The sequence below is a fragment of the Dermacentor albipictus genome, chromosome 7 (genome assembly GCF_038994185.2).
Source record: "Dermacentor albipictus isolate Rhodes 1998 colony chromosome 7, USDA_Dalb.pri_finalv2, whole genome shotgun sequence".
NCBI classification, from domain to species: Eukaryota; Metazoa; Arthropoda; class Arachnida; order Ixodida; family Ixodidae; genus Dermacentor; species Dermacentor albipictus.
The window spans coordinates 59,335,419-59,350,548 of NC_091827.1; the positions used below are offsets into that span (position 1 = coordinate 59,335,419).

General features: G+C 45.9%; 2 protein-coding genes and 1 long non-coding RNA gene across 4 annotated transcripts in view; 2 read left to right on the forward strand and 1 right to left on the reverse strand.

The window, feature by feature from the left end:
• LOC135912682 (uncharacterized) overlaps positions 1-15,130 on the reverse strand; it is a 169,675-nt gene that overhangs the window by 120,240 nt on the left and 34,305 nt on the right. The gene's annotated exons all lie outside the window — the stretch shown is intronic.
• Positions 3,729-8,635, forward strand: LOC135912684 (uncharacterized). Of its 2 annotated transcripts, none has more exons than XR_010567749.2 (6): positions 3,729-3,902; positions 4,016-4,082; positions 6,178-6,278; positions 6,386-6,409; positions 7,277-7,315; positions 8,620-8,635. It is a non-coding gene; the product is annotated as an uncharacterized lncRNA (long non-coding RNA). The 2 variants fall into 2 exon arrangements; XR_010567748.2 differs by having other exon boundaries at positions 6,181-6,278.
• Positions 13,039-15,130, forward strand: part of LOC135912685 (uncharacterized) — a 32,210-nt gene continuing 30,118 nt past the window's right edge. The window contains exon 1 of the mRNA XM_065445199.2: positions 13,039-13,952. Within this exon, the coding sequence (XP_065301271.1) occupies positions 13,874-13,952 (79 nt within the window). The 5' untranslated portion in view covers positions 13,039-13,873. The remainder of the gene's footprint in view (positions 13,953-15,130) is intronic.

Here is a 15,130-nt window from a genome sequence, read left to right on the forward strand (position 1 = left end):
TTCATTCCTTGGGGTTAGCTTGTTCCCCTCCTCTCCATCCTGACTCCTGACTTCCTAGTGGCCTCGTGTGCGTAACTATTCCTGTCTGAACCTGCCTGACCGTCTTTCCTATCGCTGTCCATGCAGGCCCCATCCACGGGGCTGGCGCTGGAAAGTCCGCCAATGTGACTTCGCACGGTCGTGTCAGCCATTTTTTTTTTCGTCCAACAATTCACTAAGCTGTTCTTGGAGTTTGCGCTTCTCTGCCCTCTCTACCTCTAGCTTCTTTCCCAGAGCATCCATACATAACGCTCGGCTTGTGTTCGTTTCGTCAGCCCTGTCCAGGCGTGCACTTAATACGCAGCATTTGCACATAAAATCCGCGCCTTCGGCCTCCTTCTACATATTCGAACCGTGTTTCCTTCCAATTCACCGACGCCCCACACTCCTTGCATTTAACCTTCTGTTGCTTGACCATCTTATCTGCACTTTATTACCGCTACCATGAAAGCTAGAAAAAGAACACTTGCAACCACGTGCTCAAATAAAATTCTGCCTACCGCAAAACGCCCATCAACTAGAAAAGAAATACTAGCTAGCTACATGTCTAAACTAGTTAACTCACAAATGAGCCCTACAAATCTATAACTGCCGGCCGTAAAAGACCCGGCCGTTAGGTAACTGACCTGCTCTTTCGCGAGCTCTTCACCTAACTGGCATAATCTAAATTCTCACAGTATTATAGGAAAGAACTCATCTATTTGTCGTAGTCACGGCGCTCTCGCAGTCGTTCGCCCGTCCGGTCCCGGTCACCACGCTCAATCCGAAGAGCACCGAAACAAGCGTCCGCACCGCACAACTGCCAACTGCAAACATTTCATTTTCACTAGCTGTGACGTCACGTTACGAGTGCGCCTCGACGGAGCATAGCGGGTGAAAAGGCAAGCCTGCCTTCGCGCTGGCGCACCAGGTGTTGCGTGAGGACAGAGAGCATCCCAGTGACAGCACGTCTCCTTCCCTCTCAGAAGCCTGTATTATACGCCCACTCCTCGTCCGCGCAAGCTCTTGCCTGCGTTCTGCGCTTCAGTTAGGCCATATCAAAACGCACCACCGCGGTCGAACGTTTCCACGCGCTCGCTTGCCAGTTACACGCTACACTTATGGTATCTTCGACTGGTCGCCTGTATGCCCCGAAGCAGAGTCGGGTAGATCGGTCGTTTCCCGAGCTCAAAGGTAGAGGACAAGCGCGCAAGCCGAACGTGCGACTCGCTCTCGGAGGAGGAAATTGCTGTTGCGAAACCACGTGACTACTGCCAACGTCCGATGTTTCGCCTATCCAAAGCTCCCGGCGCTGCCGGAAAAAAATTGGAGGACGCTTAAGCTTCGCCTTCAAGAGTGGAACGCGACAGCGTTCCCATCGACCCGCCAAGGGGTGTAAGACAATGCGCTACGGCGCAGGGATCACTTAGAGGCGACCCGCATCGGACTTTGCGGCCACCTATCACACGGAGAGCGTCGAGCAACGCAGCGTTCGGCGCGGCAACGAAACGTGCGCCTGAGCAAACGGTACGAACCAAAGAACTCGGTGTCTCGGAGGGGGAAACGATCTACGCCAGCCAAACGTCGTGATCGGCACGGGCAGAGAGATAGATAGATAATAATCTAAAGAAAGGAACGGCGCTTGATTGTGCAACCCGCGTGGGAGCATGGCGAAGCGTCGTCAGGGGAGAGGGAGTCGGGGCAACAACGCGCCTGGCACCGGTCCGCACACAGTGCGCCCCCTGTCGGGGCAGCGCCGTACATTGAGAGGAGGGGGTCTTCTGTGTTTGCCGCAAGATGGCTCTGCGTGTGCGGTAAGCGCAGAAGAAATGTAGCAGAAACGTACTTCGCTACTCGTGTAAATGCGACTTCTGTAAGTTACATGCTCATAATTACCAATATACACCGCAGTATAACTTTCTACGGCACGTTTTTAAGGCAACACCGCGTTCACTAGAAGCGCGTTTGTACCGCTTTCAAGCATCGAACTCGTGGCTGAGTGGTAGCGTCTCCGTCTCACACTCCGGAGACCCTGGTTCGATTCCCACCTAGCCCATCTTGGAAGTTGCTTTTTATTTATGAAGTGCCTGCCGTGATTTATCGCTCACGGTCAACGCCGCGGACGCCGACGCCGACGACACCGGCTTTTCTGCGACACGAGCTCCTTAACGCTATCGCGTTAAAACCGGCGGACGTGCCGGCGGGCCGAACGTTCGTCGAAGCGCCAGCATGCAGTAGCCTAGGTTGCCAAGGTTACGGTGGGCCGTCGCCAACAGCAGCGACGCGGCGCTGCGATGACGTTTCAATCTCGATGACTGCTCCGACGACAGGGCTCGGAGCGCCTTAGAGTGCTCCAAGATAGAGGAGAGCAATCGAGAAGAACTAGCCGAACGCAGGGCGCGCAACCTCTTTCAACCAGCCGAAGACAACGCCGCTCGCCAGAGCGCTCCAGAGTGCTCAGAAACGACCAGCCGAAGATGGCATTAGTTTACACTTACGTTCCTGTTTGCGGAAGACAACGATGGTCACAATTTAATGGACGCATGGTTGGCAAGAGGGCGACGATCGCATTTGAAGTGGGGAGTACGCAGTTCTTAGTACTGTCTCCAGCAACAGGATCTCGAAAGAGCCCACCGCAAGCAGCAGCAAGGTCCTCGTGCAAAGAACAGATGGGTGCGTGTGTACGTAGCAGCAGACTTTGCGGTTACGTTCTATGCCTTTGCAGTGTTGCTACGTCAAATGGCTTGCGGACGCAGGCCTGATACGTACGTTAAAACAAAACGGTCTGAATTATGCCACTACCAAATAATTTCTGCTCCGAACCATTCTGGGAAACTTCTGTTTTTACTTCGTTTAATTACTGGTGCAGTTCACCCTTTCTGACGAATGAATCTCATACAACATTCCCTTCAATTTGGGGTACTAGTGCACCGCTATCAAGATGACGACAAAGGGAACTTGAAAACACGGACACTGTGCTTCACCTCAATTTGTTGTTGTTCTTGCTGTTGTCGTTGTTTTTCCTCGTGGTCGTGACGCAACCCGCTGTGGGGGATCGGCCGTGAACTGTGTGGTGCAAGGGTATGAAATTATACTACCTTTCTGTCTGTGTTTATCTTCTCATCCGTGTCCTCGTCTTGCTTGGGCTGCACTAGTGTCCCAAATTGGCATACTAAGGAGATCGCATTGTGGCACTACATACTTCTAAATATTGAAATTCCAGTGTTCGTTTTTCATTGAAACTCTTTTCTACTTATGTGATTATTAAGGTTATTTATGTCGCCCCTTCTTCACCCAGTTTACGTAGTGGGTACGCAACAGATCTTATCTCACCCCCCCCCCCCCCAAAAAAAAAAAAGAAGGACAGGCACAACGCTTGTTGTTTATTCAAAGCGTACTACACCGTAACATAGGGTACTTCGTTTCCTTTATAATAATAATAATATTATTATTATTATTTCTGCCTCAAAAAATGCAGACAGGGGGAGCTGCAGAAAAAGATGTCGTAAACAGCTTGACTCAGCCGCCTATTCATATTCATCGGTCTATTTATCGGTCTATTTATCGGTATATTCATCGGTCTATTCATATCATCGGTCTATTTCATATTTTTACTATATTTTTCTTGCTATAATACCCCCCTCTTCTTGGCCTACCCTCGCAGTGGGTTCGTCCCGTTGTTGAAGGAATCATTATCCTCATCAGCGTGACTCACGGTTACAGCTCTCGCAGCTCTCGCGCTTGACCCCGGCAACGGACATTCCATGCCCTGATCGCTGAAGGGTAGTCTTGCTGTGGCGAGCAGCAACCCCGAGCTTAGTCCCGAGCCCCGTGCTTCGAGCCCCTCTCTTGCGCAGCCTGTCTTCTGTGACTCGTCCGTGCAGGTAGGGGGCTAGTGAACCGTCGTTGGCCTCGTCGCGACAAATCTGCTGCTGTTCCGGCTCACAACTGCGCGATTCGGGCTCCATCCGACTCTTCCTTTTATGTGTACTTCCAGGACGCCCTTGCTCGACGGTCGAGTTCCGAGACTGCGCTTCGATTCACGTCGGCGATTTCGACACCAGGTAAGCACAACTTCAAACGCTACGCACTTAATGCACGCTCCAACGATGGGCACGCGAAAGCGTGGATGGTTCCCAAACGAATGAAACGTCATTATTTTCTGCGGTCTAACATTGCGACGCTCTTCCGTCGCGGTTAAGGAAATATCCACGTGAGAACTTATTCAGGTTACATAATGCTACCTTTGGCAATCCGCTAAATACACGACTTCAGTTGCAAGGCGTGTGTCTAAGTGGGGGGCGGAGGGGTGGGGCGAACTGCGACACCGGTCGGGCTCTGAAATGTGCCCCACCAAGACGCTCATAGCATTCTTGCGGTATGCACACTTCATTGAGACATGGTAAGGAACTTTCGTGCTGGTGCATTTTCGTGCGTGTGTGCTTTAATGCTTTCCTGTATGCAATTATCACACCACCAATTTCATCTTTCGTTCTGTAGCCTATAGCGTAGCATAAAACATAGCATGGAGCCTGTTGCGAAGATAACCTCTGTGGGTACTATTGAACCCTAGATAAAACTACGCCTACTCTGCGGCTCTCCGTCCCAGTCGGGAGTAGAAAGGTCGCGCCGGTGCCTATTTGGATACGTTTGGGAAGTAGCAGTATTGCGACGTGCAAACACTTTGTTGAAGTTTCTAGAGAATCTAGGCTGCTCTATGGCCGGCTTCGGTCCCGAATTCATGTTACTGAATTCTGCAAATTGTACATCTAACATTAGCGCGTGCTACTATGATGTCAGCAAGCTTACTATATTTGGCGCACGTAGAAAAGTTCACTCTCGTTACTATAGTCTTGTCGTACGTGCAGTCGCTTGCCTTTTATACTCGCGTCGCTCGGCGGACCGGCGTCGTGTTTTCCGATGTCTCGCCTTTTGCCATCGGTCGCTTCGTTTGGTGTCATTGAAACACCAAGTTCAGAATTTTTTTTTCAGTTCGGTTTATTTTGTGCACGGTGCGGTGCACTCAATGGCGGCGTATTTTTCTATCTTCACCGATCAATTCCGAAGGTTTGACATCAATCCTTCTATAACCGCTCCCATCGATTTTCCATGATAGAGGATTTACGCTTAGCACGAGAGTGACAAAAAGCGATCGTAGCATCTTACGTTGGGCATGAAATCCTGCAAGCTAACGTCGCATTAATAGATATCCACATAACGCATGTTGTGAGGAACACGTTCTACGTTCCGTGTGTTTAATATGCTTGTTACATTTGGGCACTCGTATATTTAGATGCTTCAATTGTGCGTCAGTTCTTTTCTTTTTCGTGTCCTGTGCAAGCCTCACGTATGTAATGCCCATCTAGTCCTTTGTGAAAAGAAAATGAAATAACGTATAAGTGTTTTTCAGGTTAGAATGCTCGTGCCCCGTACATTCTATTCTCGCCCTAGATGGTTGTTCGCTTGCCTATCAATCGCCAAGCCTCCTCCAACATTCTCCGCATTAGCCGTGTATGGGCTGCTGCTTAAATCCCGATGTCTTCTCGCGACATCGAAACCTAAGCTAATTGGTTACGAAAGCATGACGCAACAGCTCAGAAAATACCGAGTAAAGAACACTGCGACGTAGGATTGTCATGTTCCTCTTCGTCCAGTGTCTCCTCCGCCGTCGCATCCTGTTTTTCGCTTGCCTTTTTTGGCTCCGAAAGGGGTTGACTTGCATCCAAAAACATGCAAGCATTGAACGTAGCCACGTCAACTGAAAGCAGGTCTCGTTGCCGTCGCGTTGCGTGCTCTAAGTGCGGTGGACTGACGGAGTTCGAGGTGTCAATAAACTGTTGAGGCCATGAGAGGCCCTGCTGGGGGGAGCTCCGGATTATTTTGGATCCTCTGGAATTCTTCAACGTCCACCTGCGTCTATGTAGGCGGGCGTTTCTCATTTTTTCCGGAATCGCAACGCGTCCCTTGTGCCCCGGCAGAAGAACGTCGTCACTGTCGCGGCGACACCACTGTGATTGATGTGGCATGCGTCAATAGTCACCAGTCGCATCGATTAACTCGGGGTGACCTTCTGTCGCGCTTACTACTTCTGCAGACACGTGCAAATCACGCGCCACCTGACTTTGTTTGTTTTTCTGATTTCTGTTTCTTGTTCGCCAGCAGACTTCTCTGAAGGGCGCACCCTAGGCACCGGCCACCACGTGACCCCGAGTTCCTAAGCGAGTCTCGAAAGGCAAGCCGCGTCCCAGTAGCAATCATGGGTGAGTTGAGATAGAACTTTTCGACTCGCCGACTCGTTTTTGTTATACATATAGGATATCAGCTGGAGCAGCAGTTCACACAAAATGCGCTGTTATTTTTTTTTCAGGGGACCCATCGCAGTTCAGCAGTGGTAAGCGCCGATGGCATTATATTCATGCTTCCCTTGCAACTATAGCAGAAGAATTTGTAGTCGTTGCTTGCCCATTTTCTCCATAAGTCTTCCCTAATTTCTCCCTAACATACGTCGACTACAAAACCTACCGAAAATGCGCAGTAGCGAGCTCGATTAATACCTGACTATCTTAGCTGTATTTCCTTTTGATTTATTAACGGCTACTTCTGTGACCATGAATAACATATGATATTATATATATATATATATATATATATATATATATATATATATATATATATATATATATATATATATATTACAACACCGGGACCGATCAAGTTGTTCAAGATCTTCAAGATCTTCGCTTGCTCGCCAACAGACAACAGACGCAGCAGACGGTTATGATATATATATATATATATATATATATATATATCATAACCTGAAACAAGTAAAAGAGAAAAGCACAGTGCTAGTATGATATGTGGCGCAGGTTTTCATTCAAAAGATGGGGCCGCTCGTCCGCTGGTCCACTCGTCCTGTCCACTCCTTCGTCACCTCCCGTCTGAAGTCGTGGCTCTTTTCCTCTTTAAACATGTCGGACCAATTGGCCCAAAGTTCCCCCCTCTTGAACGTTTTAATTCGACTTCGTTCTGGAGCCTAATTATTTTTAAGCGCTTTGAGTAATCAAATGAATTGTGGGATTCATTGATGTAATATTTAAAAATGAAAACAGAAGGAGACTCGACAAAAACAAAAAGAACTGTAACCACAGTGAAATAAATGTTATTGTTCGCATTTCGATAAGTTCCTTGTGTGTAATAATCCATTCCTTACGCGTATTTCGTCTCTTTTTTGTTGTTGTATTAATTTTTTTTGCAGCCACTTCACTGATGTCTGGGATGTCTCAGATGCAATCAAGTAAGTGTTTCTGGTTATTGCCCATCACATTCTTTTTTTTTTTGCTTCCACATATCAGAAGGAAGGAAACGATTTGAGGTCATTTTTGTTTATAAAGTTGGTGTAGTTATTAAGTATTCGTCGTTATTTTCCTTTTTCATTTGAGTAAAGCCCACGATAACTTTTTTTTCTGTGCCAATGCACCTATTGTAAAATTTCCATTATGAATCTCAACATCAATGGGCACTGCGCTGCGCCCTTACAATATCTCACTCGTGTCGTTTAGTCGTAATGTGGGACAGACCCTTTCTAAATTGGCCATCGGTGTCACGCCTCGAGCAAACGTCGCAGCAAGAAGCCTGTCACAGGCACAAATATTTGCAGAGCTAAAGGTGACAGACCTGTTCAGGCCACAACAAATTAATCTCTCCCGCCACCACAGTGATTTCTGCGGCGAACGTCACTATATTATTATTACAACAGAGTGCTTCGTCGTGAGGTCACCGTTAAAAGACACAGATTTGATCTTTTCAGACATCAACGATTGTCATCTTGATCTATTTCGCTTCAGCCCGAAGCTGTCTTTCACTCACACGGAGATTCTGCTAAATATAATAAACATGCCACAGTCCGCTAATACATCATGGTTACGTTATACATCATCTATGAATAAAACACTAGAAAAAAAATATAGAAAGCGCGGCCCACATTCCCGAAAGCTCCTTATGCTAGATTTCTTCGAAAGAGAAAATCTTGAGCAAGGCCTTACGCTGCACATATTACTATCGATGAAGACTGCCCAATCGCAAAGAGCACTTTCGAATTAAAAGGTTTGTCGCTTCAGCTCCTTGGACCAAATTGGCGAAGCTTATCGTAAGTTCTCTTTGCCACTAGCTGGTGGTCTTCGCTAATCAGGAATGGCTCGCATTTGCTTTTACGAACAGTTCTAAAGTAAGAACATTGGTGAATACTGGCCCAGGTCTTTAACATCAAAGGCCAGTCTACGCGACGTTGCCCTCTGTTTCGCTGCCTCGGTAACTAAGCTGAGCGCGCAGTGGAACTGTCTGAGCAGGAGCTTAAACGCCTGGTAAAGGTCGAGCTAGTTCTAATGAAATTAAACTTAGAACGTAGCTATAGTAAATCAGTTGGGGCGTTCTGAGGCGTACTAGCTCTTTATAGTGTTTCGATTCAATGTCACTCACTAAAAAACATAAACAGTGAAAAAATTGCACGTCAGTGTACCATTTGAAATCTCGACGGAACAACTAGTCACTTAAACTGCCGAAGTATGCAGCAGTTACGATGTCTTTTCTCTTGACTTTCAGGTGGCTTCGAATCAGGTATCTCAGATAAGTATCTGCGAAGTGTCCACAGTTGCACTTTTTTTATCAAAGCGCCCACGTAAAGTTACCCGGAGCTCTAGCTCCCTGGTCTATAACATTCAATGATTTAAAATGCAGTCATAGGCGTCACCGTTGCTGACAATCGAACTGTTTCATCGGGCAGATTTATTAGCGTATGTCCGTATTGCAATAAAAACGATTCGCTAATACTGAATCGCTCCAGCGCCTCGCGGCCATGTAGACATTTATGACAGCTATAAACTAACATAACTTCAAGAGAACTTGGACGGCCATAGTTTCAGATGGGGAACACGTAACCCAGCCTCTCTGAAATGTTCAGCGCTTGAATACTACTGAGTGTGCCACGGAAAACATGCCAAATTTGGCGTTTTTCGTACCGGAACACAGCCAAATATAAATATCCGCCGTTGTCGCCCGACTTATATGACCCGGCAAGACCTCCGAGATCCGGCGACGCCCGCTGCGCCCTGAACATCTCGGAGGCCATCGGGAACCGGTATTGCCTGCTTGATCCAATTTCAACATACTTTCAAACAATTACTAGAGGGAATCGTGGCGTCAGTGTCCGCGGGAGCTGCAAGCAGGGTGGTTCGGCCAGCATGATAATAATAATAATAATATCTGGGGTTTTACATGCCAAAACCACTGTCTGATAATGAGGCACGCCGTAGTGGAGGACTCCGGAAATTTCGACCACCTGGGGTTCTTCAACCTGCACCTAAATCTAAGCACATGGGTGTTTTCGCATTTCGCCGCTATCGAAATGCGGCCGCCGTGGCCGGGATTCGATCCCGCGACCTCGTGCTCAGCAGCCCAACACCATAGCCACTGAGCAACCACGGCAGGTTCGGCCAGCATGAGGAGTGATGGTTAATACACAGGTTTGGCTAAACTTCGTCCTTCTTCATCCTTTAAGCAGTTTCTTAACTTTTCAAACTAACCATTTTCAAGAGGCGGCTGCGTTGTAATTAGCTTAATAAATATCATTAAAGTTGTCCTACGGAAAAATTTTAACACAGGATCTCTTGAGCACCGAAGCCCAGTATTTCAAAGCACTACGCCACGAACACGTGAACAAGCGAAGCCGCTGCAATTACCAGAGGTTATGCGTGTTCAGTTTTATTTCCTCCTGCATATAAGCTGCTTTGAAATTTACGCCAATGAAAGCAAGTAAGGCGTAATAAACAAAGTCACAAGAACGTCTGAAGCCACAAGCACGAAGTTAAGACAAAATTCGTGCACTAACCATAGTTCCCATGGTGGCTGAACGATTGCAGTGCCGGAGTTCCCGCTTGTAAACATATCCCAAAAGTCTGTGTACTCGAAGGATAACAATGAGACCATTAGATAATCGGCCGCTACATAGCTTTGCCAAGATTCCTTGAACAGTACATGTATTACTCGAATATTTCTTTACCCTAAGTAAAACGTTGTTGCAGTTGACCTTAAGCACTTGGGACCAAAGACCAGAAGACAGAAATTCATTCGAACCGTTCTAATGGGACAGCTAACGCACTGCTTCAAAGAAGACAAAAAGAAGGCCCTAAGCAAGTGGAGTTGAGGCTCTGAGTTAGGCAATGTTTTTGGGCAGCTGGCAAAGAATCGCCCTTACAAGCGCGAGCACAAACAGTAAGATTACATAATTAAGTAAATATCTGGATGCGGCTCGGCCGGCCTGCGGCAGAACTTTCCATGGACAACGTAAAGAACTTCATCATAATATTATTGAAACGTAATCTTGAATTGGACGAGGCAGAGAGTTTTGTTATTAAATCGGGAACTTCGTTAAATGAAAAATAATTTTAAAATCCAACGACATAGAGCTAATTATTACGAGCCTCCACACTCCTTGTGGACATCACGGACCTTGTTCTTGTTCTCTTTCTTGTTCGGGTATTTTCTGAACTGAAATCCCACTCGTAAATATTTCCACCGTATTTTTTTTTTCCAAATCACCACTTCGTTCAATCGTGCGAGATGTCGAGTCGATTTTGCGGACTTCGGGCTTTCCAACGCTCTAAATTCTATGACTGCACTAAGGAATCCGACGCAATTTGTTAAACCGAACGTCTTGGAAAAAAGGAATTCACAATATTAAAGTTTGACTGTCGAAAAGACGCTGCGGAGGGAACGCAGTCTGTTGAAAAATCACATTCGAGATTGCGTATCAGAATAATGAACAACTGTTGGGTGATTACGGTGGCATTAAAGTACAAACGCATATCTCCTTAAGAACTAAACATACAGTGATGTAACTTTTATAATAAGAATACTAGAAACGAGTAGTGTGCTGCATTTCTTCTAGCGAGTAAAAATGGTGGCTACAAAAATTACTTTTCAGTAAGTTGGCAGAGCTTTGTGGACAAAGCAGATTACGACTGCTGCTATAATTTTCATCAATACTTATATGCGCTGGCGTTTGTGTTTCAATGTCTGAACCTTGGCTTGCCACGGGCAAGTAATTTTTATCCCTGCTTTTCGGCATGTTTCTCTTTATTTCAGTTCTGTTGGGCTAGTTTGTCTAACATTCTAAATTCCAAATATAGCTAAAAAATACACATACACCTAAAGAAGATACGAAAGACGCGGACAAGCGCTTGTCCGTGTTTTTCGTGTCTTCTTTATGTGTATGAGAATTTTTCGCGCTGCATATGGAATTTACATTGTTTTTAGTGTTACGTTATTTTACGCCTTTAGTGGGAAATGGTGCCGAACTACTTTTGTAGAACCCGAACTGTCTTGTTCAGATTGCGAAAGAACGGAACATTGCATTGAGAGCGTTGTTGGACTGCCTACCGAAATTATTCTGTTCCACAATTCTTAATCACGTTTCTTTTTTTTTCACTCGATCCAGCTGATGAAAAGTAAGTAGATGCTCAGTATGTGATTAGTTGATACTTAATTGACAGGAAGGTAACAGTACTCTTCTGAGACCTGTGCTTACAATTAAAGCTCGCGGGGAACGGTAAGAGGAAGCTCTCCCTCGTGGCCTACCCTTATTTTACAATTCAAATACTTATAAATGTAGAAATGCTCTCTTCGGACAACTGCTGAAACGATTGGAATGAACTTTGTTACATTTAATAAAACTCTAATATCACAGACTGCACGACGCAGAATTGTTTGGGCTTTCTTATATTAATAAGGTGTCAAGCACCAAGGTTTTATGCTATGGAGGCATGAATTTTACAAGTCTGTAATTCGCCACTTAAACATACATCACAGTCCCGTAAATTGCATCTGTTAAAGTCAATGGCATCTAAAGAAGTGAAATTCAATATTTTTGGTTTACAGCTTGTATAATACTGTTCAAGTTTTGACAGATGTTTTGGGAAAACCAGACTAAAAAATTAATTGTACGTTTTAGAGCTATGCATTATATCGATGTTATTCATTTTATAAGTCTCGGCAAATGGCGTCTACTTAGTGGACGTACCCCTTATTGCTGTGCTGGAGGGTTTTAAACGCTTCTTTCTCAAATTTGAGACAATCAAGAGAAATCATAATAAGCACAATGGCCTTAGCGAGAAATCGTGACGCTACAGCATAAAATCGGTGCAGTGCCTATCGAGTAAAACTACTTCAGCGTTCCTACGTGTTTTAGTAGAAAGACGCCTCACTACGCAAAACTTCCTTGTAATTTGGGTCGTGTTTCATGTTTTGGCGTTAGTTCGCTTTTCTGTAAATGAAGGCTGTCGAAAGCGTAGCATCTACTCCACCAAATTTTAAGGAAGCATGTTGCACGGTGCGGGAAATCATACAATATAGCCAACCACTATAGCTTTAAAGGCTTGATAAACATATATAGAAACAAACAAAAGATAGTTTACTTTAAGATACCCTTCACGTAAAATATATTTAAGGAAGCTTCAAATCATGTGAGAACAGTGTTTCCAGTCATAAGCCGCACTGTCTCGGCGCTAACTCCCATTCACACCGAGATTAAGATATGTCCTATCAGACATAGCCCTGAACTGATTTAATAATAATAATATTTGGGGTTTTACGTGCCAAAACCACTTTCTGATTATGAGGCACGTCGTAGTGGAGGACTCCGGAAATTTTGACCACCTGGGGTTCTTTAACGTGCACCTAAATCTAAGCACACGGGTGTTTTCGCATTTCGCCCCCATCGAAATGCGGCCGCCGTGGCCGGGATTCGATCCCGCGACCTCGTGCTCAGCAGCCCAACACCATAGCCACTGAGCACTGAACTGATTTGAGATAAATTTGTCGCAATTGAGAGAATTGGTTGGTTTTTAGGAACTGTTTGAAGCACAACTGTCCTTTAAATTTGGGTAGGTGAAATCTATAGTGGACAGTTGAAAAAGGAAGTACCTATCATTTTACTGCCACACGACCTAATCATATTTCCCTCTTTGTCAGAATTATGCCCAACCGATGACTGAATCGTAAACCTTGAAATTTTTCGTATTCTGTCACAACTGTTGTTGTTTATGGCATATTGTTTATCATCAAAAACTTACAAATAAGATTTTGCAAACGCTTTCCTTTCACTCTAATTTCACATCAAGGACATATTTTATGGACAGCATAGTCTAGTATAATGCTTGGAATTTTTACTTCCCTACCTTCATCTGCGCTTCCTTGTGGTTGCTACATCGGGCCACCCAGCAAAGCAGCTGAGCAACAACTTTCGCAGAGTAATTAAAGCCAGTTTCCAAAGTCCCGTTTTACCTTACGTACTACAAGCGCCAGAAGCAAGACCGTAATGTCATGGCCGCGATAACTTGTAGCGACGAGCGAAAATGAAGACCAACTTCGCTTCTCTTTTTTTTTTATCTTCGCAAAGGAGGAGCATGACAGCGCCGAGGGTTATATTGAAAGGTTCGGGCCATGAAACGCGATCTTGCTGTGAAATGGAGCGATTGCTAAGCTGTGGTGAATGCGAACTGTTCTTTTTTTTGTTTTGTTTTTTGGTGGAACAAAAGAAAATATTCAGCAGAAATCACTGATACCGATCGACACAGGCAGCCTTTAGCTTCTTTTCTTTAAAGCACGCTGGACTTACGTTGAGTCACAGCTCCGCGAAGAAACCAGAGCTACAAAATCCTCGTCCCTGTAAACCTCGTGGACGAAGGTTAGCAGTGAAGGCCAGGCCTAAGTGGTAAATGCTTCCGAGTAGCCCTCTTTGCTCAGTTGCCCTATTCTCACTGCGCGTGTTTGTGCACGCAGGGACGCGACTTCGAACACGATGGTGATCATGATCATCGGGGTCATCCTACTCTTCGGAATTATTGCAGTAGTCACCCTCCTACTCCTCGTTGAGGACGGTGAGTATGCGGATGTCCCCATACTCTGAGAAGGGCCACAACACACGCATGGACCAAGAGTGAGTGACGCTGTTGATTGTGCCTCACAGGTGGGGCGAACAACAACAGTCGAGCGTTCTTATCACGCTGCTGTCTCGGCTGCTTCCTGCTCGCCCGACGATGAGACGCAAAAAGTCACGTCACTCAAGAGTGTCTACAAAGGGCGTTGCACTACTCACGTGGATAGTTTCGCTTTCCCATGTTAAATTCGCCGCAGTTCAGTAGGCTGTCGATATTAAGCAGTGTTACATTTTTTTTTGCATTTCTGGAAACGGTTCCAAGCTCTTCGGATGACGCACTTACGTTGAGATCAATCGCGTGGTTTCTTTTGCTTAATAGGTTACTCAGTGTAGTTTGCATAGATTTCTGTTTATTTACTTGAGTGAGTGATTTTCAAAGATGCCACTCTATGGTAAAAGCGATCTAGAGGAAATCGTTTAATTGTATCAGCTTTCCTAGGCATTGCATACCAATTTCGTGGAACACCCGGTGTAGAGTGCAACCCGTGGTCACCTTTGCGAAAGAAGCTGCCATACTTGTTTTTTTGTCTTCCTTGAAGCTAATTGCGATTATTAATTAATATATGGGTTTTACGTGCCAAAACAACTTTCTGATTATGAGGCACGCCGTAGTGGGGGACTCCAGAAATTTTGACCACCTGGGGTTCTTCAACGTGCACCTAAATCTAAGTACACGGGTGTTTTCGCATTTCGCCCCCATCGAAATACGGCCGCCGTGGCCGCGATTCGATCCCGCGACCTCGTGCTCAGCAGCCCAACACCATAGCCACTGAGCAACCACGGCGGGTAATTGCGATGACAGCGACATTGTGCTTTACGCTGTGACAGCGTGAGCGAGCACGGCGAGTAAGCGCCACTCTCTGAGGCTACACATTCCCGAATGTTTCTTAAACATTGGTAGTCTGCGACTGTAAACGTCTTTCTTTTTGCGCCTCGTTTCTCTTAACTGTCCCTTTAGATATTCGCTGCAGTAGCTCAATGGTTAGACCATTCGGAGGTACAGCACAAGGTCGCGGGTTCAATTCAGGCCACGGCGACCCCCATTTCTATGGCGGAGAGAGGCATGAACGCTTCCGTTATAGATTTCGCCACACGTTTCCAACTACAGGCTCTTAACAT